Genomic DNA, 27193 nt, shown 5'->3' with positions numbered 1-27193 from the left:
GTAATACGGCTCTCAGTGTACGAGCGCTCCTTACGGGCCGCACTATTAATTCATATGAGATATAATACGTATCTCGCTTCTCGCTTAAAATCACGAAAGCATGATTCACGACGATGACTGGCGTTAGGCACAGCGGAGCTATACGCCCCGAGCAGAACACTATAGTCAGTCGGAAAGCAACGGAACGCCGGCTGACCACATGCGTCTTGTTGCCCTCGACAGCGACCCCATCAGCATTGAGGCAACTTCCACAAGGAATATTTTTGCACGCTTGTTGGTGCATAGTTTTGCCGAGCCACGGACAACAGGGACAATGACAGGGATAACAGAAACGAAGGAGACGGGACACAGCGCTACTAACACGCTACTAAACGGGAACCAACATGCGCAGACAAAAACAAAAACCCAACATGCGCCGGATTTACCAGCAATCTTTACAGGGATGGATACTACTGACAATGGAGATGTACGAGCTGAGCAGCGGGGCAAATTTACCCAAGGGTTATGAGTCGGTAATTCACGCAGAAAACGGCGAAGGACACAGCCAGGATACCAAAACGATGGTATAGCAGATGCATTGGAAGTGGTCACGAACTCAGAGGCGGCCCCAAGCTCCACCTATCAATTAGCGCGATATGTGCTGCACATCTGTGTGCGTGTTTCAGACCCGTTTAGAAAGCGAACACGCCTGCTTTTAAGGCCTGTTGAAAGAAAATGGTGCAGAAAGCAAGCAATGACCACAATGCGAGTGCCCTTCATATGCCATAGTGCACTCAAAGTCTGCAAACTTTAGCGGTGGCTTCTTTATTATTATTCTTTGTTTGTTTACTTCCTTTGTTCTTTTTTCAGGGTATATACCTTTCTTTTCTTCTATCCTTCTTCCATCGCGCTTCCTTTCTTCCTTCCTTTCATTGTTTCGGTCGTTTTTTTTTTTTTTTCAATATCACCCACACTCCGTGGCCTAGAAGCTTGCCTCCACGACCGGCCTCCGAGAAATATTCTTGCGCTTTTTCCATGCCATTCCCTCTTCCATCGAGTTACAAGCTCTTCTCTGCTTTCCTAACTTACACCCTCGCCCCCGTAGCCCACATCTGTCGGCTATCGTAGCCGGCATCGGCTTAACGTGGAAGGGGGGGGGGGGGGGGGGGGGGGGGGGGGGTAGAGTTAGAAGTAGACCCGATACACACACGTGCGAGAAGAGGAGAGGGAGAGGGGAGGGGGGGAGGGCCTACGTGCATGCGCGCGAGAAGCAAATATATCGTCGCCCCACCCTTCCCGGCGGCGGCGGCTTCATGCAAACAAGCGCGCCTTCCGACAGAGCAGGCACAAGCTAGAAGCGAAGAAACACGAATGCCTTAAAAAGAAACTCCTAATAAGAAGAACACATGCAAACACAAAGTTAGTATCATATAGGCGCCGCCGGAGCCGTCGCGGCCGCTTTCCGAAGAAAGTCAAGAATACGTGCGCGCGCGGGCATCGGCGGGAGGCCGCGGGCTGCCGTCTCACACGCGTGCGAACGTGCGTCCGCCGCCCTTCGGGCTCCTTCGGCCTGTCCGTGCAGCAGGCTCCGCCTGCCTGGCGACCTGCCCGTGAGACCGGACGCTGCTGAGAGAGGCATCTGCATGCGTGTATATGTACATGCGCGTGTCGCGCACTACGGCCAATCGGCTTCTTGGCAGCGGCAATCGGCTCGGGAGGTTTCCCCCGGACGTGGCTGCTAATTGCGGGGACACACAGCAGTGGGAGAACGGCGAAAGAGAAGGTGACGAGGAGAGAGGACAGGCGGAAACGCGGCATCCGCGTATCAGCGCCAGCAGCGACGACTTGCGGAGCAGAAAGACGCGAACACCGGAACGAGTGAACGGCCGGAAACACAATGCGTCCCTCAGGGAAGCAGTTGTGCTTCTCCGGCCCTAAAATGGCGCCCTCTTCCGTCACTCCAGAGGTGGCGACTCCCTTTTACACGCTGTCGTTGAAACACGTGACGGATTACAAATTCACACAGACCAGCAACAATCACAGGCAGAACCAGTTCGGAAGTTCGTGACACTTCGCTTGTGCACGTAGCTGAGAGATGGTTGCATCGAACTCGCGACAGGCATATCGACTTACGCACGCTTCGATTACCCCTGCTTAGGATAGGAATGAAAGCAGAACTCTGGGCACGCGGGATCACGGTGACTCGAGTGGTGCGGAACGCTGCTAAGTGCAATTTTTATGCATCGGAGCTACTGCTAACGCGACAAAGATCACACACCTTCGGGACGCAGCAAACAGACGGCCCAAGAAAGCGTCCATTGTGGGCTGTTTCATTTTCCAAAATACTCGCTTCGTCCGCTTTTTTCTATTTGTATGTATGCGTAGCCCTAGCAATGGGAAAACTAAAGCAATCATAATACAAGAATGAACGCCAACTCACGAAGTACTGTCGCTGTCACGATGCATGCGCAGATGTTCCCGAGGCTCCGCGGCTCTTCGTGACAGCCGTGGCCGCCGATTCCATGACGCTTCGCTGGGTCATCAGGTCCAGCAGTGACGTCACAGGTGAGAGAACATTCCTGTAAAACACAGTCATGCGTTTTCAGACAGCTGCATCAACAGGCCCCTAGAGATGCCTACTTTAACAAGGGCAGCGTGTAACGAGAGCAGAGTATTAACCACATCTTTTGACATCTGGCCATGTTGTTCGCTTGCTCTTCAGATTACGTGACATGCTTAGTTCTCCCAAAATACTTTTGTGTTCACAAAAGATTCAATAGCATAAAGATGGGCTGTTTATATTTCCGTGCTCCTCCCGCTTGAGTCAATATCGAGGCTACAGCTAGTTTATAAACATTAAGCCCATATAACTGATAAACCGTGGCTACTCGAGATTCAGCCTGCAGGTACAGTGAGAAAGCTGCAATCGTGCTCTGGTACTCCCTGTAGCTTAGAACGGGGACGCAGTTTGTTTTGCCTTGTTCAAAAAACAAAGCGAGTCCGTTTCTGTACAATTTTTTACTGGAAATAAATCTCCGATCGCACTTCGCCTTACTGTCCCTGAACATACCACAATCACTTTGACAGCAGCTGCCACAACAAGAAAGCATGCGCGAAATATGGAGCAATACTGCTAATGTTTGCACAGAAAATACACGCCAACTGCTGACAAATGTACACGTTCAGTTCACACGGCAGCAGACCGCAAAGAATTGACGAAAGGCGCGCCATCCGCTTCATTTCTGGTCGCAGGTTTCAATATTCACTACCGGCAGGATGGCGGCACCTGGCTGGAGCTGCCCATCGTGAACACAGCCAACAACACGTACACACTGACCAACCTGCACCCCGGGTACGTGTACCAGGTCTACGTGACCGCCTCCAACGTGCTGGGCCGCGGAGACCCGAGCGCCATACTCCTGATCAGAACAGAGAGCACAGGTAAGCGCAGGACACTAGAATGAAGTCGCTGCCTTTCCAGCTTCCAGGTGTAAAATTCTAATGTAACTCCTTTTGTCGGCTTCGTCCGAAAAGAGGCTTGCTGAAAACCTCTGGTGACCCTACCCTTGTCCACAGGTGAACATCACTTACTACAGAACTGCCGTAGTGTGGACCAAAATTAAACGCTCCGCGGTACTTTTTATAAATGTTCCGTGCATAGAACTGCTCACGTCAAAGCTACCTGCACTGTGATTTCAAGCCGTGAATCAAAGGAACGAGCTCTGAAGGCTTCAGTTATCGCGTAAAGCAGCGCAGTTCGTGCTCGCGCGTTCCCAGATATGAGCGATAGATCCATCTGAAGTCACAGACAGTTCCTTGGAAAACCGCATAAGATGCCCAGCCATTCTTTTGCACTTATTATTTGGAGCGGCGGCTCGACAATACAGCTGCGTACGGCTTTCGATGGAAAAAACTAATAAAAATAGCGCAGCAACATCTTCAGCAGGCATCTCAAAAAAAAAAATTCACAAGTTTTCGATGCGTCCCACTTTTCTATTAATGTTCCTATTTGTCGTCACAAACGTGCATCCCTCTTACAGCATCGGGACACGAGAGCTCGGCGATCGAGAACACACAAGCGGACGACACGGTGCCCATCTACATGGACATGGCCATCATGATTCCGGCGGGCGCCATCTTGCTCGCCGTGCTCGTCATCCTGTTCAGCACCTGCATCTGCGTGCGCAAGATGAAGAGCACGCCCAGACCAGTCCCTGGTGAGCACTGAGATAACTAGGGGAGTTATCGGAATTATACTTCATCTAACAGGCGCTTTAACGGCCGAAAACAACGCGAATACAAACATTAGGGCGAAACCAAGCGTTTCGTAGTTCGTACCTTCCCGCAGAGCCATAGTTTATATCTTGCACTGGCAAAGTACAATTCTTTCATAAGGTAGTACTTATCACAAGTGCCACCCATGAGCCTTTGCCTTGACCTCTAGCTGAAATGTAGCATAGTAAATAAATACAACGAGCACAAAAAGTGTCTTCTTCGAGAGAAATTCCATAAAAACTATTCAATTCTTTTCCAGGCGGAATACTTTTTATCGCAACACATAAAGGTGAAAATGCTCAACTTTCCTGTCAATGTCACCGCCTCGTCGTTACGCATTACACAGCGAAACATATTCCACAGCGAAAATGTATATGGATGTATCGTGTCACGACTTCCTGCAGAGATCATGCGGTATGACCCGGCGACCCTGAACACGGGCACCATGATGTCCCAGAGGTACGTGGAGATGGAGAAGATGTCGGAGCAGGATGTGCCGTTCGCTGCGCCCTACGAGGGAGGCACAATGCGCAACGGCACCGAAATGCGAGGCACGCTCAAGGAACGCCAGGAGATGAAGACTTACGTGCCCAAGGTGAGACCGCCTTCCGATAGTTCACATATCGCTGCACACGAGGGAGACGCGCAGACAACGCGCCAGCATATTCAGAGATGCGTATACCTACGGAAGTTACTGATTAATGGCCATAAGGCGCCACGTTGTCACATTTGTTTGCCTTTGAATACTACGTAACCCTTACAAAAATGGATATCAACTTTCTTTAGAATTTGTATTAACATTCTATTGACTCTAGTAACCTTGTAGTAACTTTTACATTCTATCAACAATTGTTCATACAACGTTGATAGAAGTTACTTCTTTGTATGTACTCCTGTCAATAGAAAGTTACTAGAAAATAATTTTTACGTTCTATGTACCTTTGTCAATACAAAGTTGGTAGACTGTTACTTCTTTGTATTTACTCCTGTCAATAGAAAGTTACTAGAAAAGCTGGGTGCAGTTTGACACGTTGAGAGAAGTAAATGCACAAACTGCATGGTGTTCGAGGTGATTAACACTATCTTGTTCGCATAATCGTGACGACATCTTACCTGATTGCATGGTGGAATCTGTTGCAACTAGTCAACAATTTCACTATATCGAAAAGCGACCAACATTATTCGCAGCAAATGCGTTGGGAATGTAATCAGGATATGGGAAAACGTTTTAAAACAGAAGATATATTCCATTTTAATACTTTATGTTCTTTACGGACTGCTGTGAGCAGAAATATAGGTCAAATGGTACTCAGATGAAGTGCCAGTCCTGTCTAAGGTTATAGTATATTCGATGTCTAAATAAAGCGACTTATCAGGCGAAGAGAGATTATGCGGAAGAGAGAGGACACGGCCTCTCACACTGTGCCCTGTCACTACTGCGCTGTATCTCTTCGCTGTGTCACATACTGACTAGACCAAAGTGCTACCTTAGCCATATAGACAGACATGTTGCTAGTTAAAGTATTCCTACTAAGGCACGCTACACAACCCTCGCTTGTAAGAAACAAAGGTTCTCACGTCAGCAGGTTTGCAATACATAAGCTGGAGAATAACCCCTCTTTCCAGCAGAAGTAACACCCATTGCCGCAAACAGACCGCTCCCGCGTATTTCCGTTTGTCCCGAGAACGCACGCCAGCTGCCGTGTGACACGCCACTTCGATGTTCTCCGCGCCGTCGCAGAACCCGATGAAGGACCGACCGCTGCCTCATCCGGAACAGTCGCCGCTGCGGATGGACGAAACCTACTACGACAGCGCGCAGTGATCGCCGCCCCAGCGCGCTGACAAGACCCGAAAATAGACTGGGTCTTCTCGAGCTCTGTCTCCTCCCCAAGGCGGGCACGACCGCGGACCCGGGACAGCACCAGAGCGCCGGCACGCTACATACGGCCCGCGCGCCGTCGCCGTCAATGGGCCAAGCGACGACAGCCGGACCTCGCCGACATCGGCCCATGATGAGGAGTGCACGCGCGGAGGCGACGACAGGCCGCCGGGGCTGCGCCACATCGGCCCCTGATGGCGTGCGTGCCCCGAGAGACATGCTGCATGTGTGCGTGTGTGTTAGTGTGTGAGAAAGACGTGAAGCCTCCCCCTCTGCTCTGATGCGCACCTCTGGCCAGCTGTGGCGTGGAATAGTGCGTGTAGGTTTGGTGGCCGTCTTCTTAGGGCGACGTGTTGAACTATTTATGCACTTCTTGAAGTTTTCAGGCTGTGTCCCTGTGTGGTAGTAATGTGACATAATAAGGAAGCTGACACGGAGCGCTACAACAAAGCGTGCGCGAAACTTCGGACACAAGTCATTACTGCTTCACTATAAGCAAAAGACAACACGAGCGCTACTAGGGTGGCAGCAGGTCAGTGAGTGATGCAGGGAGAGGCGCCAGCAGCCATTGACTAAGCAAAAAAGGAATCCACCGCGTTTAACCCATTAGGCCCCGCAACGTATGCAGAATGCGAATAATGTGATCTCTGCTCGTAGTTGCGGCCTGCAGTATCTCTTTTTCATTTTAATATAAACTTGCGAGCATTTAAAGGATTACAGTCAAACCATGAATTCCAGTTAAACAAATTATTGTTTAGGCGTTGGGCAGCTACAGTGACTTCTGGAACCCTTCCCTTGCCTGGCTATTGCTACAAGTGTAGGTTGCTCTTGTCAGCTATGCGATGCACGGAATCAATACCGTGGGGCAGTTATTTACCAGCGAGAGGGCTGAGTCGGGCTGGTTGGTTCATGTTGAATGGTACGGCAAAACAGCGCTGACGGACGGGACGGAAGAAGATGAGACAAACACATGCGCTGTGTTTGTCTCATCTTCTTCCGTCCCGTCCGTCAGCGCTGTTTTGCCGTACCATTATTTACCAGCGCACGGCATTTTCAGATGTATAGGCCTGCTGAACATCAAAGAGAGCACGAGAGCGCGCAGGCGCCACACAACGCGAAGCGCTGCCGCTCAGAGCCGGCGAGAATCGGAGACAAAGGCGCACGCTTGGTAAGAACGGCCGACTGCTCTTCCCGCGCATGCGCCTCGTGCCGCCCATTCTCGCCGGCTCTGGGCGGCTGCAATTCAGGGAGCCCGGGAGCTACGCTCTCCCGTGTTCCCTTTCGTACTGAGCAATCCCGTAAAGCAGACAGCGGCATCATCTGAAGCTCTGAGTGATACTTCAGTAGGCTAACAAGGGGCCCAGCAGACATAGGCTGTTACGTGTACGGCTCATGGGCTGAACCTAGTACAACGGTTTGTTAGATATGCGCGAAAAGGAAATGTATGACTGTAAAATGCGACGCTCACAGCAAATGGCGATGCACTGCATGAGTAATCGGCTCCATGTTGTCGCGACCGCTGTTATTTCATAGTTGCAACAGCAACGTGGAGCTACTCCGCGAGAAGCGCTGCTGTTGACGTCACGCTCACCTCTTCTCCTGAGAATGCTTTCCGCGCATCCCCATGTGCTCACAACCCGGCACCCGTATAGAGCAGCGGTTTGTAAGAAATCAAGAAGGCAGCTAAGTGGGAACATTTTATATTACGACTGCTGCTGATCTAGCTGCTGTTCAACGACATGACATGCAGTTTCGTTCAAGACAGCAAACAATGTGACAGCCCTTTCTTTGCAAGGCACGGCACATCTTGCTTTAGCTCCTGGTCATGGTTGTCACTCGTGGTATTCGAATGCCATAATGGCTGTCGACAACGGTAACAGCATTCACATATTCACTCTTTTTCTACTTAAATGACGACGTTTCGATCTCATGCAAGCATTCGAAGCGTTGCGACGTAGTTTAGGGCATTGCCGTTGCCAGCGGACGCAGTCTAGTCAAATATAGTTGTACTCCTTTTCTATTTCTCAGGATACAGAGCTGTTCTAGAAACCCACACAGGAAAGATCCGGAGCTCGGGGCTCGAAACAACGTGGTCTCGCCAACGATACGCTGTTCGCTGCCGAGAGCACTGACGGCGCGGTTTTACTCTTTGTATGTTTTTTACCATCGTCTTGACTCGTGAACCACTCATCACACTAGCAAGATCTAGTACGCACTGCTGACTCACCTTGCATGCACATTGTCTAAAACAACATCGGCCAAAATGGGTCCAACGCCCGAAAGCGACTTGCTAATTTCCACCGGACACTATAAATCGAAAGGAAGCGATGATGAAAAAAAAAAAAGATATGGCAGGCGGTTTAAATATGGTGCGAAAGCACGGTTGCAAAAGTGGGTCAACTCAATTTTCAAACTTTTGGCGATCGGCCACCGAAGTTTAGAGGGTGGGCCAAACCATTCTGTGGGTGTTCAAGGTCAGTTCCGAACATGGGTCAACTCAATTTTCAAATGTTCGTGCGTGGACCACCAAAATTCAGGGGTGGGCTTGGGAGTGTCTCAGGTCGGTTCCAAACGTGGGTCAGTTCAATTTACGAATTTTCGGGAATGGGCTACCCAAATTTCGTGGGTGGGCCAACCCATTTTTGTAGGCGGGCCAATTCCATTTTGAGACTAGGTCGAGCTGTCTTCCACCCGAGCACACCAACGATCACCGGCAGTCAAATTTAGCCGAGGTCATTTTATCTCAAGGGTCAAATATCGAGGCTTCAGAGACCAAACGGCTTTTTCAAGATTGCTTATGAAGTGGAGCTTTAGCACTTTCATGCGCATGATTCAGACTCATTTAAAGTCTCTTCTGCTTCACATTTTATGCACACGTAAAAGTGCGATCTGATGACTTTCCTCAAGAGCATTTAAACGGTAGAGTGATGCATAAAGAGTGCCAAGTGTCCGGAGTTTAACGACTGGCCGGTCGATGCTTTTAACTCCTTTATTTTTTTTATGCCTTTCATCTTTCTCGATCTTAACATTGGTACCCACTTTCCATCAAAAGAGGAGAAAATTCAAGCCGGAGCGGCGTTGAGCGGCAGGTCGAGCCGTGTAAGCCTAAATGCTGTAGGTCGATTAAACTAAAGAAAACGGCATTCAAATGAGCGATTCTTCCGCATTTCGCCACAGATCAGGGTAGACACAGGGACGAAACAAGGTATCACACCTTTTTGAGCGCTGCAATGCACGGATAACAATGAGGCGTTTTCCGCCTCCAAGAACCCAAATGCGTTTTACTTGGCGGCAAGACGTTACAGGGTGTGCAGAGTCATTTACCCTGAGAAATACGGGTTTAGGAATCTCATTTAAATACAAGTTCGTGCTCCTGTAAGCGACAACGAGATAGGTGAGACTATGTACACGCACAAGCGAAGGTAATCTGCAAAAGAGCAGGCTGCTTTTTTTTGTTTGTTTCATGACCACGCGCATAAACTTCACTTGTTCTCAGTTTCAGTGCATGACCGGAATAAACACCCATCAAACTGTGCCATACCGATCACAGTATGTTAAGGAAACTGCTCAGGTCGCAAACATGAGACGGTTAAACGAATGAGCTACCAGCAAGCATACCTCTTGAGATGAGTTTCTGTGTGACAGCGACTTCATTTCCAATACAGGGTGTCTCACCTAAGGCTTTCCACAATTTTTAAAAACAGGCTTTTTGTGTTGGAAGAACGCTTTTTTTTTTGGCATAGCATTGGCAGCGGTGTAGTACATTATAATACAGCTAGGACATGCTAATTAGCAGGCTGGTTAACTAATATTGAGTAGTTAACTTTAAGTACTACTGTTAGGCTCTTTAATTATTGAGAGGCATGTAGCCTGCAGTCTATTTTTTTTTTAATTGTGTAACGGCTTAGGTGAAACACCCTGTGTAATAAACCTATTAAAAAGGCATCCATCCCCTTGCAATTCCCTGAGAACATGAACAAGCAGACATTCTCGTTGCGACAGCAAAAAACACCTTGGCGGCGTTGTGATGCGACTTTGTTGTCGGGAATTTTTTACGAATCCTGTCTTTGTTCATCAAGTCATTATCAGAGCAAACATTCCAGCAACGATAAGCCCTATCTCCTGTGTATTGTGATACAATAAACTTAATTCTAGCATTCATCTGTTGTTCATTACTCAAGCAGGTTTTTTTTTTCTTCAGGCATGCTTTACGGAACAAAACGCAGGCCGAACACCAGACCTGTATCAATATTGCAGACCTCTGATACATTGTATTGCGACTCAGGTAGCATGGTCGGGCCAGAGAGGGGATGAGGGAGGTCAGAGACGAGGTTACGGGAAAGACAAGAAGAACTTTATACAAGTAAAATTACATTATGTACAAACAGCAACTGAGAGTGTGTCTCAGCAAAAGAGTCTCGATGACGAGGAGCTTGATGACGAGAAGCTCGATGACGAGGAGGCTCGATGACGAGGAGCTTGATAACGAGGAGCTCGATGAGGAGCTACTCGGCCGTACTTGGCGCCGAGTTTTATAGCGTTTCCTTTCCCAGGGCTCCCTGGATGGGGGCCGGGCCTGCCGAGGAAGGAGTGTCCTGGAAAGTTCACTGTGGCACCCGTCACACACTCTCTCATTAGGGAACACGCCTCCGTCACATGTTGGGATTGAGAGAAGGATGCCATCTACGTCACGCAGACGCTGGAATGTCAGAGAGCGGCGTTCCAACTCTTTTCATGTGGTCGCACGTGCAGGGTCCAGGCTACGTGCAAGTCCGCACGGGGTAGGGAAACGCTCGCTGTTAACTTCTTCCTGGAAGACGGGTGCTGCGGTCAAACTTGATGACTCGAGTCAGCTGACCCCATGGTCCCTCAGAAACGTCTAGTACTGCCGGCCTTGGCAGCTAATTTCTTTCTGTAGAAGAGGATGCACTGCAGAGCTGCGCTGGCTAGTTTCGGGGTGGATTATTGTCGCCACTTCCGTGTCCAATCCGGGAGTTGACTCCGCGTGCCTTGAGCGACTCGTCGGCAATCCGCTGCAACCGCGCCGATTTTCCCTAACGACGAAGGCGAAACGTAACTATCGCCATTCACGTCATCCAAGTCAGTTACACGTAGGAACTGGCGACGATTAAGGCGTCGCTAAGGTCATTCTCTGTTTTACATTCACACATCCCTGAGAGCACTCGTACCACGATTGGCGCAGTGGTGCACCGGTTAAGCAGCGACAGGTGCTGCGCCACCTATTGGCCACAAGTGGGCCACCCAGGTTGGTTCTGTGGGGATTTTTCGTGGATTTTTCGATCGCGGTCAACGACGCCGACACCGGCGACGAAACCGGCTTTTCTGCGACACGCGCTCCCTAACTCTAGCCCGCTTAATATATGAGACGCAGCTTGGCACCAATTTTCACAGCATGTTCTGAAAATTTTTTCGACAAAACGCACAAAATGAAAACATCCCAAGAAAGCTACAATTACAACATCTGAATGTATTATATCGTTTACGTTAAAGCGTCAAGAAAGGCTTTCATCTACTGAAACGTGAAGGAAGCGCAGACGAAATGTTAAGCGGAGGGTGGTCACTATGTCTTATGTGGGTAAAGTAAGACCACCTTTACGTAAGTAGCTTAATGCGCATTAATAAAGCCTCGCGTGACTTATTTTAAGACTGTCCGTCTTCCAGCCGTTACTCTAGCGACGCAAATCGCAAAAAGTCATTTTCGCTAAGCGCGATACAACTTTAGCGCGCGCCACGACGCGCCTACGTGACGTCACGAAGGGGCAGTAATTTATCGGCAGGAACAGGGCGGCGACACTGCACATCGGTGGCTAACTGGCAGCAACGGCCGCCGCTCCATCATCCATCACCAGCCGGCATCCGCCTCCGCCCCTCCGTATACGACCGAGATTAACGAAGCCGCGTTCATCTCTCCATTTGAAAAGAAAAATGAAAGGCGGCAACTTCCTCTCCTAGCTTCCTCCCTCGCTCTGGTGCGAGGCGAAGCACGTCGATGGCGATCGCTGGTGAGTCGCCGTAGTCTCGCTAGGCGCGAGCTTTCCTAAAGGGCTCAACAACAAAACGTCAAAAACGAAAAGTGGGCGTCGCGCCGTAGTTCGGGTATCGACGAACGCTGGAGGGCATCTACGTTTCATGCAAATTAATCGCTTCACTCCCGGTGCGGCTTAATCGCGACAGTGTCGCTGCATTAATGACTGCGGAAGTGCTAAACGGCCTTCACAGTGGTGGGAATGGCCAAGAGCATTTTGGAGCAGGCTTTGTAGCAGGAGGAAATTCTATTTGGAGTTCGCCTTCTCGCCTATAAATCAAATGTTCATCCTACTCGCGATTATGCACCTATTACCTGAGACCACCTCTACACTAAAACTAACATTAATTATGAAAAGTGCAACAAATTTAAGCATCAGTTACAGGCTTATTACCAACAGCGAACTTACCATCAACAAGTAAAAAAATTCGTCTCAGCCGACTTAAGTTGTTATTTTAATTAATGAAAAGACACTATAAAACCAACCTTTCCACAATAATATCCTCCTCAGCTGGATATGCTACTAGGCAAACTCATCCTTTAACAATAACTCCATTTCAGCCGCGCAGTAACTGTTATACGTATACTTTTTTTCCAAAGAACAGCAACAGACTAGAATAACCTTAGGCACATTAAGGTTATACAGACATCACTGACATCATTTGCTCCCTTCATTCGGTAATGTTCTTCGATACTGATGTTTTCTGTTGTTACTCATTTTGTTTCAACCTGCCACTGCTTATTCGTGCTTTGTCGATGTATTCTGTTTTACAGTTTGTTCTTCTCCACAAAAAATAAAAATCCCCCAAATGTGGGGCTGCAGTATCTATAAATAAATAAATCTAATGAATTTGCGTAAAAAGGGCTCTTCTGGGACCTAGATCGGCCAAGAAAATAAGACGCGCGCGATACATCTGGCGAAGGAAGACAATGAAATCAGCTCGAAAACAAAGAGGCCACAGGACGCTCGAAGCCATGTCTACTAGGATCAGTGCACCTCCCACCATTCCGCACGTGGCTTGGCGATTGCAGCGCCAAGTTGCCCCGTAGTACTTTTCGATGCCCGCAACGCCTCCTTCTGTTCCACTGGCGAACTGTTTTGTCCAGAGGCAAGTCTCTGAACAGAGTAAGGAAAAGACAGAGCTGGCCGAGTCAGGATGCACGTGCCAAGAGGGTGAGAGAAATAAAGAGGGGCAGAGAGAGCAGTGAGAAATGGCGGACAATTAGCACTTTCCAAAGGAAATGAAGAGGTTCTGAACTACACGACGGCAAGCCAGGCTGTACCAGCGTGCACATTATTTACATGGAGATAGGGAAGGGGGGAACGCGAGATTTATCACGCTGATCCGCGGATAAGCGGATACCGATAGCAGCATCGCACCCGCCGCGACCAGCCCGCCCGTCACTGACTCCGCAAGCCGTGCAGAGCCTCTTTCAAACAGCTATCGCCGTGAAACCAAAAACGTGACGTTGAATGCTCTTTAATATTCGTCTATATTAGCGACGGTGTACTGATGCTGACAAACTCTCCACTACTCAGTTCCCTTCCGCGCATGCGCATTTAACGTTGCGCTTTCACTCGACAATTGGTTTGGTTTATTGAAGTTTAACGCACCAAAGCAACCCAGGCTATGAGGGACGCCGCAGTGAAGGGCTCCGGAAATTTCGACCACCCGGGATTCTTTGTGCACTGACATCGCACAGCACACGGGCCTTTAGAATTTCGCCTTCATCGATATTCGGCCGCCGCGGCCGGGATCGAACCCGCGTCTTTCAGGTCAGCAGTCGAGTGCTCTAACCACGGAGCCACCGCTCATTCCGTACGCGCAACAGGCACCCGCGTGTTTCGGGAAACGTCTACGTTGGCACGTCTCCGCTACCACAGAGAGCTTTAACACCGCCGCACAGTAAACGCGGTAACTACGGTAACTGCGACCGTACGGGGAAATGCGGCTAGGCATGCCTGGGGACAGTAGCAGCGGCAGCGCGTCACCGTATTTGCAGTACGGCTGTACAGCCGAGCTAAAGCTCTCTAATAAAGCTCCCTAATGACGGGGCCGCGCATGAAGCCAGCAAACGCCGAGGCCGGGGTGGGTGCGGCACGGGTGCAGCCCTTTTGTGCGAGCGCGCGTGTGCAACGCGTCACGAGCGCCGCCGCCGCCGCCGCCACGGTCTATCGATCGCAGCGGACGAGCCGGGTGGGGACCGGGTAGCGGCAGAGCAGAGCACACACCCGCGCGGAAAGGGTTACTGCCCTTCCGGCAGACTGCTTTGTCACTCACACACGCACACAAGGGCACCGGGCAAGAAGAAAGCGGCAGGCCCCGGGATTGTATGACGGGCCGCCGTAATTAAGCCGCTGCCGCAGCGCGGAAGCGCGCCCCTCCGTCGGCGCGGCCTCCACGAGGTAGTACACGACGACGGAGAACGGGGTCGGGCGCCACGGATCCGGACGTCGAGTCCGCTACTCGGGACGCTTGGGAGAGGAAGCTGACGATCGGCGGACAACGAGCGCGCGCCGATAGCTGCTACTTAGCCGGGGACACAAAGGCGGCGCGGCGTAGAAAAGCCCGGAGACATTGCAGCGAACGGCGCCAGCGTGCGTTGGCGGCACCGCTATGCGTCGAGATTCAGGGCTGTAGCTTCATCTGTCTCTATAAGGCGGCGCAGGTGCACCGGCAGGGCAGGGCATGTAATGCGAAGGCAAGGGAGTGGATTCCAAGAGAAAGCAAACGTAGCAAGGGACGGCAGAAAGTTAGGTGGGCGGATGAGATCAAGAAGTTTGCGGGGATGCAGTGGCGGCAGCTGGCAAAGGACAGGGTTAATTGGAGAGACATGGGAGAGGCCTTTGCCCTGCAGTGGGTGTAGTCAGGCTGATCATGATGAGGTGCACCGGTCTCCACGGATGAGGACAATACGTGCAGACAGAAGAACTCCTTCTTCCTCTGGGCTCCGCCAGCCGTAGCGTAAAAGCTCGTCAAAGACAATGTGCGCAGTCATAAGCACAAATGTTTACGTGGCCCAGAAAATGCGTGCGTGCGCATGCGAATCGTCCTTTGGAAACCAACACTGTCACAGTCAAACATCAATGTGGGCGACGAGAGCACATGTTTGTTTGTTTGTTTGTTTGTTTGTTTGTTTGTTTGTTTGTTTGTTTGTTTGTTTGTTTGTTTGTTTGTTTGTTTGTTTGTTTGTTTTAACGGTGGATCGCTAAAAGTGCGGCACGTTTTTACAGCTATAGCTGTAACAGTGTCACACGGCGAAAAAGCTGATGTTATCTGCGTGAAGCCCGTTTCACATGCAAAGCGAAAACGCTCGCGATTTCTGCCACCGCGGCGCAAAAACCGGTTCCGAGCTGTCACGGCGGCACGAGCGGCCAAAGCGACGATGTTCCAAAAAGTTGGAAATTGTTCGCCCAGTCGAGCCGCTCAGTCGCTTCATGTGAGCCAGTCAAGAGCCATTGGTGAGTGAAGCTTTACCCTTCAGAATCACCACCCTTTAGCCACCTACCAATATACACACTTCACGGAAAATGGCTGCAGTGATCAGAACGGAGAAAAAAGAGACGTGGACGAGCGCTAAACTTCCAACAACTTTAATTCCAACGGTCTTCTATGCCTTCGTGACTAGCCGGATCCTCTACGCCGTGCCATATCTCCGCACTACTAAGCAAGACGAGGCGCGAATAGACGCCATCATCCGCAAGGCAACTAAGCGAGCCCTGGATCTCCCGGTGGCTACCTCTAATGCCAAACTCAAGGCATTGGGGGTGCTAAACTCCTACCAGGAGCTGCGGGAGGCCCACCTCGTGAACCAATACACGCGGCTCACGCAGACGGCCCCTGGGCGCCGCCTGCTAAACCGCTTACACATCCAACACGACTGCACTCCAGAGGAGGCGGAGCGTATCCCAGTACTGTGGCGCCATATGCTCTGGGTCTCCCCGCTCCCCCGTAACATGGACACCGACATGCACGTAAACAGGCGACAAGCGCGGGCTCGGACTCTTGAGAGACAACACGGCTCTCGACCCGGTGTATATTATGTAGACGTAGCAGGGCCATCGCCCACGGGATTTTACGCGGCCGCTGTCGTTCACCAGGAAATGCACGTTGATGGACTCTCTTTTCGAGCCCCGAATTCAATGCGAGCCGAGGAAGTAGCAATAGCGCTTGCTGCCGCCCACGCCAATTCGAGAATCATCATTACGGACTCCCGAAAAGCATGTGATCATTACTTGGCAGGGGAGATCTCCCCCTTAGCTGCTTGTATTCTAAGACGGACTGCCACTGATCCAACACGCAAAAGAATCATTTGGGCTCCTGGCCACCAGGGCTTACGAGGTAATGAGGCCGCTGACGCGGCTGCCCGAGCGCTTACTCACCGGGCTCCTCATCCCAGCTCTTCTGGCTCGGAGACTAACCAGCCGCTGCTGCGATTCAGGGAAATTATAACGCATTACAGCGACATCCACCGCCTTTTCCCGGCCCCTGCAAAGGGGCTGAGTAAGACAGAGGAGCGAACTTTAAGGCGCCTGCAGACAGGTACTCTACTCTGTCCTGCAATCTTAAAGCATTACGACCCTAACACGGATGGGCGATGCCCGCACTGTGGGGAGACCTGTGATATCTTCCACATGGTGTGGGCATGTACTCAAAATCCCCACCTCCCCCCTTCCCCTACCCCTTCCAGAGAGGCATGGGAGACTGCCCTCCTCAACTGCTCCTCGCTTGAGTCCCAAAGGGCTCTGGTGAAACGGGCGAGAGACGGGGCATTGTCATGTGGTGTCCCGGACTAGGAACGCCGACCATGTAGCGGGGCCACTCTGTAGCTCCCAAACTCTATTTCAGTAATTAAAAGTTTTCACCACCACCCCGATCGCCGGGTGCCTAGCTTTCGCCTTCAAATGACCTTGAGCTGTGAAAGCAAAGAAAAGACGCATAACTGGCCCCCTGGGACAGTGGACACCTTAGTCACGCTTTAAGCTACGAAACCAATCGAGCGGGAGTTTGGAAAGCATAGGAAAGGCGCATAACTGCCCTCTTCGAACAGTGGACACCTGTCGTGCTTTAAAGCTACGTGGCGGTAGTGACAGATGTGCGCTGCATGCGTTGGCATTGACTCCGTTGTGGCAGAAACGCGGCACTGAAGCCATAGGCCGTCGGCGTTCATTGTGTTCATTGGCGTTAGTGTCGACAACGTTTTATACTCCGATCATTTTAAGGAAAAGAAGTGCGCATAACTGGCTCCCTGGGTCAGGGACGCCTGAATCGCGCTTATAGGTACGAGGGGTGATGAGAAATAAATGTGGGCTGCATGCGTTAGCGCTGAAAACGTTGCGGCAGACACGCGGCACTGCTGCAATAAGCCGCGGCGTTCACTGGATGAGCAAACTCTCTCGATCACATAACTGCCAGGGTGGCAGGGTGGGTGCGCTGCTCATCCAGTGACCAGAACACACTCAGCGTTACAGACGCCAATCCCCTTATAGTTGCCCGATACGCCGTAGCTTTCGCTCTCTAACCAGGTTCAGCAGTAGTTGAACCGCAGCTAATTTTTTTTAGAGGGTCCAGAATTTATAATGAAAGGCACACTGCATTGCTTTAGATTTACTTCTGCCTTTGGGCTACACCTATAGGGGGCTACAGCGGGCACCAGGAAACAGGCAGAGTACTTTAAATCGTTAACTAATTATGTAAAACTGTTCGTTAACGTATCTAATTTTTATTTTAGGGGACATGTTGTAGTTGCAGAAGAGGAGCTCATCTGCCGAACAGTCTAGCTATGAAAAAAAAATCACACAAAAATTTGTAGTTCGCTTTAGGAGGCAAAGAAAAGACACCCCGGTAGGCGGCTTGACACCGAAACACAGAAGCTGGGAGCGCCTCTGATGCAGGTCACGCCGCTCTCCGCTTTGCGTCACATCGTTGATGTCGTCTGATGCAAGTGACGTTAGTAGCAACGCCCACTAAAAATTTCTCGACATTTTCTTTTTTTTTTCACGACTACGACTGTTCGGCAGACGAGCTCCAATTCCGCAAATTAAACATGCCTCCTAAAAAAATGACAAAAATGAATTAAATGTTTAATTAATCTAACAACTTTTGAAAGCACTTTTTTTCCCTGGTGCCCGACGCAGCCCCCCATATAGCCCCCGGGCTAAAAAAAAAAACTAAAGTAACTTTTTTTTTTTTCAATTTGGACCTTCTGATAACCACCCTGTATATGCGGTCCAAAGCATTGGAACACTCAAAAGGATCAAATCTTAATCATAAACGGCAATGGAAGCCATGCCGACGCAATCCTCTCGAAGTCTAGTGATCCGTTCGAACTGCACACGTTTGCACGTTTGCGCACATTTTATTTATTTTTTCAGCAGGACCTCAGCGACTGAAATGAGAAAGTGTCGGGGTTATGCTGTATTCAGCTGTCTTTCGGTTTGATAGTTGAAAGCCTCGAAGATAAGATGCGGACAACATTTTCCTAGAGCATTCTTAAAGCGTATCGCGGCAATCGCTCGTTTCGTGAGCTTTGAATGGCCGGAATTGAAAGGCAAAAATCGTTTGCTTGCACGCAGTTCATGGCACCACCACCTTTAAAAGAGAACCAAACAACTAAAAGTCTATTTTGGTCACTGACAGGGAGTTCGTGAGTCAGCTTAACAGGCCTAATCAACATTTCGAACACGTCCAGCACCTTTCCGTCTTCTCATTCAACCGCCCGGCCTCCGCAATTTAAAACAGATAAATAGAACGTCCGCACACAGGAAGGTTTTGAGAAATTTCCTGTCTTTGAGGGAGGGGCAAAAGAGACATGTTGAAAGGAGCAAGAACTAGGTCACTGAGAACGGGTGCGATATGAGACCCAATTCATACGACCTGCTTCTGCAAATCAGACTGGATGTAAGTGGACTAAGTAAACGTTTAAAGCTCCTTAAAAGTCTCTAACCGTAACACCAGTTGAGTTTTTCAAGGCGCGGGCTGAAGAGTAAAAAAGATCTCTAATGATAGTTGAGCAAACCTGATGGCTCTCGTAACCATCTATGTTACGAAAAAAAAAAATTCTGAAACGTGGTTAGAGTTTCTCACGCTAAAATGGTCATCCGGAGTTAAGACCTTGACAGGTAAAAGCTAAAAAAAAAAAAGCAACGGAATGCTGCCATGAATATACTACTATGCATTTGACATGGCGTAATGTAGGCCACTCGAATAATTTCTACCACTCGACGGTCTATTTAACGCGCAACTAAGTCTCAGCCGCTGCAGATACTCACCGCCGGTAAAGTGGTTTGTATTTTTTCGCCCTGCCCCGTGAAATATCCGAAGGAATTTTTTTTAGAAAACAAACACAGAATAAGAAACCAGATAAACAAGGTAGGAAAAAAAAGACGCGCCGCCGTATAAAACAAAGAGCAGAGTGGGCACCGTAGCTGAAACCGACAGAGAGGTAAAAGTCGCATTAGAAGGGAGGGGGGGCCATATAAACGCAATAAAGGCAGCAGTGAACGGTGTCGGACCGACCGGAACTCGATACGACGTGTCGAGCGCGATCCGAAAATAAGGCCTCGACGACAGAGTCCACACCACGCGCGCAGCAGCGGACGTAGCAAAAAAAAAAATAATAATAAAAGGGACCACAAATTTCCGCGCTCGCGTGTGTGTGCCCGCAGCTCGATGGCAGAGGAAGACGCAGTGGCCGCCTGGACAGCTCGAACCTCGCGCAGCAGCAAAGCCGGCGGCGTCAAATTAGCCCGGACAGGCCGTAAATCGGCCCGGACGTCCCGAAGAAAAAAGAAAGTGCGGAGGGCAAAAAAAAAAAAAAAGAGAAGCTGGAAGGCTCGTGTGACGATAAAGGCCGAGGGAGCATCCAGCGCGCGCAGTGCAGCAGTAAAGGCCCGAATATAAGCAGCGCGGCGTTGTACCGCGCTCGCTCGGACGTAAGGGCGTGCAGCACGCGCAGTCCCCCCTTTGCGCACTGCGGCAGAGGCCAGAGCGGGTGGCTCGGCTGTTTAACCGTTCAAACTCTTCGAATGAAAATACACCGGACGATTACGATTGTCGCAAACGCAAGCTTGCAGCGCAGCTGTTGAGGTATTTCCATTTCGGGATATGCCGCCGCGGTGGCTCAGCGGTTATGGTGCTCGGCTGCTAACCCAAAAGACGCGGGTTCGATCCCGGCCGCGGCGGCTAGAATTTCTTTGGAGGAGAAATTCTAGAGGCCCGTGTACTGTGCGATGTCAGTGCACGTTAAAGAACCCCAGGTGGTCGAAATTTCCGGAGCCCTCCACTACGGCGTCTCTCATAGCCTTAGTCGCTTTGGGACGTTAAACCCCATAAACCAAACCAAACCATTTCGGGATATATGGAGGCAAAGTGAGAGGGACATGCATATATGTACAAAGGATTCTTTCTTGGGATCGCGTTGCACAAACGATAAAACACACAGGAAAGAGACAGAGCGATATGTACAGATATTGAACAAGATATTGTATCTTGAACAGATATTGAACAAGATACAAGATATCGTATCTTGTACACATATTGCGCTCTATCTGTCTTCTGCTCTTTCCTGTGTATGTTTTTTTCGTGTGCGCAACGCCATCCCAAGAAAGCTATGCAGCAACCCGCCCAACAAGAAGTTCTTCTACATTAACATTATGTACAAAGGAATACCTCTTTCTTCTTTCTTTTTTCGCACACACACACACACACACACACACACACACACACACACACACACACACACACACACACACACACACCACACACACACACACACACACACACACACACACCACACACACCACACACACACACACCAAGCTGCCTCGTTAATATGGACACTTTCGTTCCCGATCAAAACTGCCCACAAGCGAATGGTCTGTAAAAAACGAACTGAGAAGAAAAAACTGTTACGAAAAAAAAATGAAATGCAATGATCAGGATGTGTTTCTGCGCATGGTAGTGGTCAGCGATGACACAATTTCGGGAGCTCCAAGCGCCAATATCCTGGTCGAACTTATGCCCGGCATAATGTGGTGCTGCTTCACGCGCCTAGTAATCTGTGCATGACACACTTGATAGAGCTCACGGCTGAAGGACCGACCGCCTACTACGACTGCCCGCATTCCACGACCCCACGACAGTCCAGTGACAGCTACTGCATCAGGATTTCCCCGTGGCGCAAGCAGTGGATCCGAGAGTTTTGTTCAGGGCCATTCATGCAATGCGGCAAATGGCAAAGGGGCGGAGACAAAAGACGCAGCTGCGTCGACCAGGGAAATTTGTACAGTAAAGCACGAAACCGGAATACAAAACGGCTGTCAGTCATTTCCACTTTTCCACTGCATTCATTTGGTGCCTGCAGCACTCAAAACACAGGAAATGAAACATCTGGTCGAGACAGCGGAGATTTTGTTCTCAAAACCTCCATATTAACACAACAAAAATACATGGGCCCCAATGGGCTCTCTGCATTTGCCTCGTCTGTTCATTCCCCGGACTGCGGTATTGCATTTAACGAGGCGGAAATACACTGACAAAGCTTGTCCCCCCCCCCACACACACACACACACAAAAATTCTGAAATTCAGGTCGTCCTTATCAGCGGGGGTCGTATTAAAGAGGCATGACTATGAATATAATGGCAGCGGTGGCCACCTTACAAAACGGTACATAAACTTTCTGCTAACTTTTATGGACTCCACTGCATTCCTATAAATATTTCCTTTTGTCTATTTACAATCTATTGACTGCCCAAACCAAAGGCATAGCAAGAGTTGCATAGCCACAATATAGATTCTCCGTAGACTGTTTAAAGGATTCGTATTGTCAGTAGACTCATTTCGAGGATTCGTCTATAGAACTCTATAGACTTTAATACAAAAGTATACAGACAGTATGTAGAATGACTAAAACAATTTTTTCAAAGGAACTGGAAAAAGAACACAGCAGTGCCTCCGCCACTGTCACATCTGCTTGCTGCGCTTATTGTAAGGGATCGGTAGTGTACGCGGGGTCATCGGAACGCGGCTGGGGGCGCTCAAAGCGAAGCGTCTCCTATTTGGAACGCGCCCGCTCGCGAACGCGCCGGGAAGTACGGGTGTCCACCCCGCCGCGCGGTACCGACTCGCGCACGTGCTGGCACGAATGTCTATTTGTGTTCGTTTTTATTTTATTTTGTGGTAGAGAGGGTCGTCTACCTTGTAAAAGCCGGAGGGCTGGCCATGCCCTTGAAGAGCCAATCATGTTAATAGTGCAACATGATTGGAAGTTACCGAATCTGGGCTGGGCCTTTAGGGCTTTAAAACCGGGCCCCGGAGCTGGAAGCGAGGTTCTGGGCTAAGGTGAGATGCTACGCATCTTCGGCTACGCCGAGTAGGGGCCTCCCCTAGTATTAGCCAGTTCCACCTTTTTCTTGTTTGTCTTTTTGCCGTTGTATCTAACTTGTAAATTCTGTAAATATTTGTATATAAATCTTCAGTTATTGCCTTTTTTATCCCTGCGTCTCGACTCATCGAGAGACCGTCTCTGACGGGGCACCCCTGGTGCAAAGAAATAAGCTTCAGTCTTCCAGTTGGAACAAACCGTCTCTGGCGGGGCACCTCCGGTGCAAAGAAGAAGAAGAACCTGATCTTTACTCTTATAGTGTACTCGACGTAAAAGGAATATCAAGTGTCCAAATATGGGCCAATGCACAGATTTACCTTCCACCCATTCAGCTAGAACACCGTGGAGATCGGTCTCCATCTCCTGTAACGGGCACTACAGACATTTTCCTGAATAACAGCGCGAACTTGGACGAGGACAGAAGAAAGACACATGGACGGGCGCATACAAGTGACATAGCGTATGGCTCCTTCATGACTGGGTGTGTATGAATGATGAGTATGTATGATTGAGTGTGTTGTTTTCCTTTATTGTTTGGTGGCCACAAATTTATTTTCATTGTCCAAGCAATAAAATTTTCAGTTGCAAGTAACAGCGCCCGTCCATGTGTCTTTCTTCTGTCCTCGTCCAAGTTGGCGCTGTTATTCAGGAAAATGTCGCACCAACTCGCCCAAGCTTTAACACTACAGGCAACTTCATCCCAATAATATTCTCAGAAAAAATGAATTCTCTGAACCTTGTTGGGTGTGTTATAATACTCTAGGGGGGGGAATGTTGAATGTGAAGTGTTCCCGTCATCTGGTCCAGTGTCGGAACGTCCACACCGGGAAGGAGTGGCTGCGGCTGTTTCGAAATGACTGGTGCTGTAGCATAACCTCTGCATCCAAGCGGAAAATGTGGTGCTGAGGCACAGAGTTTACTCACGAAACTGGCGTTTGTGGCGACACCTGCATTTCTTTTTTTTTTGTCTTTTCAAGCCTCTTATCACCCCACTTTTTATGGTCTATCTGGAGTTAGAATGCCGGAATATACAGATACAGGCCTACTTAAATGTCCGCTCAGCGTCGCCTTAGCTCCGGCTAACTCTAAAAAGAGGCAACGGAGTACTACCGTCAAAACAGGGCAATGCAGCTCGGCCTAAAAAAAATTATGTCCTCCCTGAACATAAAAGGTGTCCATTAATCTTCGTGAAATAAATGGCTTTCAAAAGTAGTGTCGCACACATTATCTTCACTGACTTTACTGTGAACACCTGACGCTGCAATCAACGGCCGATTATTCTGCAATAATCAACGGCACATTACTCTGCACAGAGCAATTATTTCCAAGGTTAATCTTTTTTTCTTTTTACTTGACATATGTTTCTTCCATTCCGAAATTTATTACCCTTTCTTGCTTTTCTGTAGAATGTGATAAAAAAGTGGAGGGGACACTTAAGCTCCGCCTCAAGGGTATGACGCAATAGCCTTAATGAGTATATGCCCATATATGCAGAATTGGTCATTCTACATTCAGACAGATGGGAGCCCTTATACCCCTCTTGGCGCAGTGGTGCAGCGGTTAAGCGACGCGCCACTACCCTGCGATGGCAGGTGCTACCACCGGTAGTGCATGTGCGACCGAGGTTGGCCTTCCGAGCGACCAATAATTAATTTAACTGCCACCAGCCACGGTGGGCAGTTTGCTCGCTATCCCGTGGGCAGGTTGTCATGACGCCGCAATGTCACGTGACCTAGGTGGCCCATCTGCCTCCTAGGTTGCTTCTCTGGGGATTTTTTGTGAATTTTTCGCTGTACTGCCAGAGATCTATGAATGTAAAGTCGAGAGTGAGCCATTCCGCATATGTGGGCATTAAACAATTAAAGCTATCGCATCATGCACTATCTCATCATGCTCTTAAGGCAGAGCTTAAATGTCCAATCCAGTTTTTTTTTTTTTTTTTGCCGCCGCGGTGGCTCAGTGGCTATGGTGCTCGGCTGCTGACCCGAAAGACGCGGGTTCGATCCCGGCCGCGGCGGTTGAATTTCTTTGGAGGAGAAATTTAGAGGCACGTGTACTGTGCGATGTCAGTGCACATTAAAGAACCCCAGGTGGTCGAAATTTCCGGAGCCCTCCACTACGGCGTCTCTCATAGCCTTAGTCGCTTTGGGACGTTAAACCCCATGAAAACAAACCAAACCAAACCAGTTTTTTTCTTAGATCTGACCTCCTCCTTCTTCTGCTTTCCTTCGTCATTGACATTATCTTCTCTTCTAATAGGAGACGTCAAAGCCCTTCTCCTTTCATCTTCCCTTTCACAGGAGACGCTCGCTGTGCCTCCCCAGCCTCTTTTCGTTGTATGACAACTGCATTTTACAATGCAGTTCCAACTATAGTCCATGCCCAAGCGCACTTCTTAACCTCTTTTTGCCTGCTCTAACATCCTCCTCGTTCTCCTATGGAGCATTTTCCCGCTCTCGAGAAGGCCCTCCTTTTCCGAGCTTTCCTCACCATTCTTTTTCAGGAGACACCAACGCCTTTGAGTCCAAGAAATGGGCGCTTAAAGTTCTGAAAGAAACTGTTCATACAACCCCATCCACTTTAAGCGGACCAACTCGCAGGCCTATACGTGGATGACGTGCTCACGGATGACACATTCAGTTGAAGCAGTTCAAAATCGAGCAACTAGATTCATTCATAGATCGTATTCTTTTGATATCAGCATATCATCCCTCAAATCACAGTCCAGTCTACCTACCCTTGATCATCGCCGCTACATTGCTAGCTTATGTTTGTTTCACGAGTTTTTTACTCTGAGCTACGACAGGAACCCCACATCTGCGCACCACCACCACGCATCTTCCTCCGCACCAGCCATCAGCAGCAAGTGTCACGACCTCGCGCCCGCACCACTACATTTTCTTCATCATTCTTCCCCCGGACCGCGAACGACTGGAACGGCCTTCCCCGAGAACTTGCTGCTATCACATGCCAATCTTTGTTCCTCGAAAGAATCACGCGTGTACTTGCTCAGTGAAAATCTTGTATTTGTATAAATTACTTCAACTCATCTGTTACTTATTCTGTTTTTCATTTCTGTATGCCCCACCCCTCATGTAATAGCCTCTAACGAGGGTATTTAAGGTATTAAAGCGAAGTGAAGTGAAAGCAAGCTGCCCTAGTATGCACACGTCCATGCTGGCCCTTCCTGACCAGCAGGAAAAAGCGGGAGTTTCCTCTCACGGCATACTATCCACAGTAACGCCGGAAGGGAGCTATGTGGGTCAGGAAGCAACAAGCACGAGTTTATGAAAATTCCGGGCGTGCACCTAAGACTTCTTAGGTGCAGTGATGCGACAGCATTTCTCTTAATGCAGCCGATTACGTCGCTGCGTGCTTCGTTTCTTTAAGCGTTTGCCGTTTCTAAGTCGTGTTTTCCACGTCGTGTTTACCTTCGGTTCTGCCACAACTGAAGAACTGGGTCCCGTTGCTAGAGCGTCTAGTAAGTGCACCGAAGTTCTAATTTAATTGATTCATTAAATAATTCAGCAATTCATCGATTGGGTTAAATTACTGAATTCGCGAATTCACTAGTTGGTCTAAATAAGATGGCCAATTAATCACTCAATTAATCAATCGTATTCGTAACTTGACTGAAATTAATTTGTTTGATTGGTTCAAATTCATTATGCCATTAGATTAAATTAGCAATCAATTTGTGCAGTAACAGACTACTTCAACTAATTACTTCGTCAATTAATTACCAGATTCATTAATCGTTTTGGTGACAAATTATTCATTCATGTTAATTGCATAATTATTTAATCAAATAATCTATTAATTAGCCCTATATGTACGACTGACAGTTCCTGAGGACACGTTCTGATGACACGCTCTGATGACACGCCCTTATGACACGCTCTGATGACACGCTCTGATGACACGCTCTGCCGACAGGTCCTGCACACGCCACTCATGAGACAAGAAATGATTTCGCATTAATTCCCTAGCTGAAGGAAATGGGCACGCGAGGACATGTAGCGCGAAGGCAAGATAACCAACGGTCCTTCAGGGTGTAACGGAGAGGATATCAACACAACGAAAACGTACCAGGGGGCGGCAAGACAGTCAACTTGGGGGAGAGGGTCAGAGCAAAGATTTTCGGAAGATATTTAGAACAAATTTGACAGCTTTCGGGGATAGGGTGATCGCAGCTGACGGAAGACAGGGCTAAATGTGGATCAGTGACAGAAACTTAGTCCCGTAGTGGACGTGTACCCCGGGGAACGTCACTTACACAGCACCGCTCCCTAATGAGGAAAATAGCGCAGATGCCAAACATTCAACACGAAAGAAGACAGGTCTTAGAACCAAGCCAGTATACTGCTTCGTGGTCCAAGAACGAGGGCTGCAGGATTCATTTTATTGCCGCAGAGATCGTTAAGCCAGCCTCATCGCATAGTGCATGGTGTACAAACACAACATAGCCAGCCAGCAATGGCCATCGTGCTCGGCGCCGCGGTTCAAAAAAAAAAAAAAAGCAACGAATAGGCGAGCAGAACTTATGACCGGCCGCCTGTTCAAAGCGCGCGGGAACGACTGAGCGCCGCAAATGCGCGACTGCATGTACCATCATGGACTACA

The 27193-nt window shown here is 49.3% G+C and overlaps 1 protein-coding gene and 1 long non-coding RNA gene across 8 annotated transcripts in view; one reads left to right on the top strand and one right to left on the bottom strand.

Moving 5' to 3' along the window:
• The window catches only part of LOC149359120 (cell adhesion molecule Dscam1-like), a 40178-nt gene extending 33139 nt beyond the window's left edge, over positions 1–7039 (top strand). For all 6 annotated transcript variants that reach the window (XM_089571343.1, XM_089571344.1, XM_089571347.1 and 3 more), the window contains 5 exons: positions 2452–2544; positions 3232–3420; positions 4020–4196; positions 4659–4849; positions 5996–7039. In XM_089571343.1, coding sequence (XP_089427469.1) covers positions 2452–2544; positions 3232–3420; positions 4020–4196; positions 4659–4849; positions 5996–6079 — 734 coding nt within the window. In that variant the 3' untranslated portion in view covers positions 6080–7039. The remainder of the gene's footprint in view (positions 1–2451; positions 2545–3231; positions 3421–4019; positions 4197–4658; positions 4850–5995) is intronic.
• LOC149359119 (uncharacterized) overlaps positions 1–27193 on the bottom strand; it is a 205042-nt gene that overhangs the window by 140901 nt on the left and 36948 nt on the right. For both annotated transcript variants that reach the window (XR_016288757.1, XR_016288756.1), the window contains exon 2: positions 2420–2558. This is a non-coding gene — a long non-coding RNA (uncharacterized LOC149359119). The remainder of the gene's footprint in view (positions 1–2419; positions 2559–27193) is intronic.

Source organism: Amblyomma mixtum, chromosome 2, assembly GCF_055824585.1.
Source record: "Amblyomma mixtum isolate Tamu chromosome 2, ASM5582458v1, whole genome shotgun sequence".
NCBI classification, from domain to species: Eukaryota; Metazoa; Arthropoda; class Arachnida; order Ixodida; family Ixodidae; genus Amblyomma; species Amblyomma mixtum.
The sequence above is the reverse complement of the archived record's forward strand: the minus strand, read 5'-3'. Positions and strand labels throughout refer to the sequence as shown.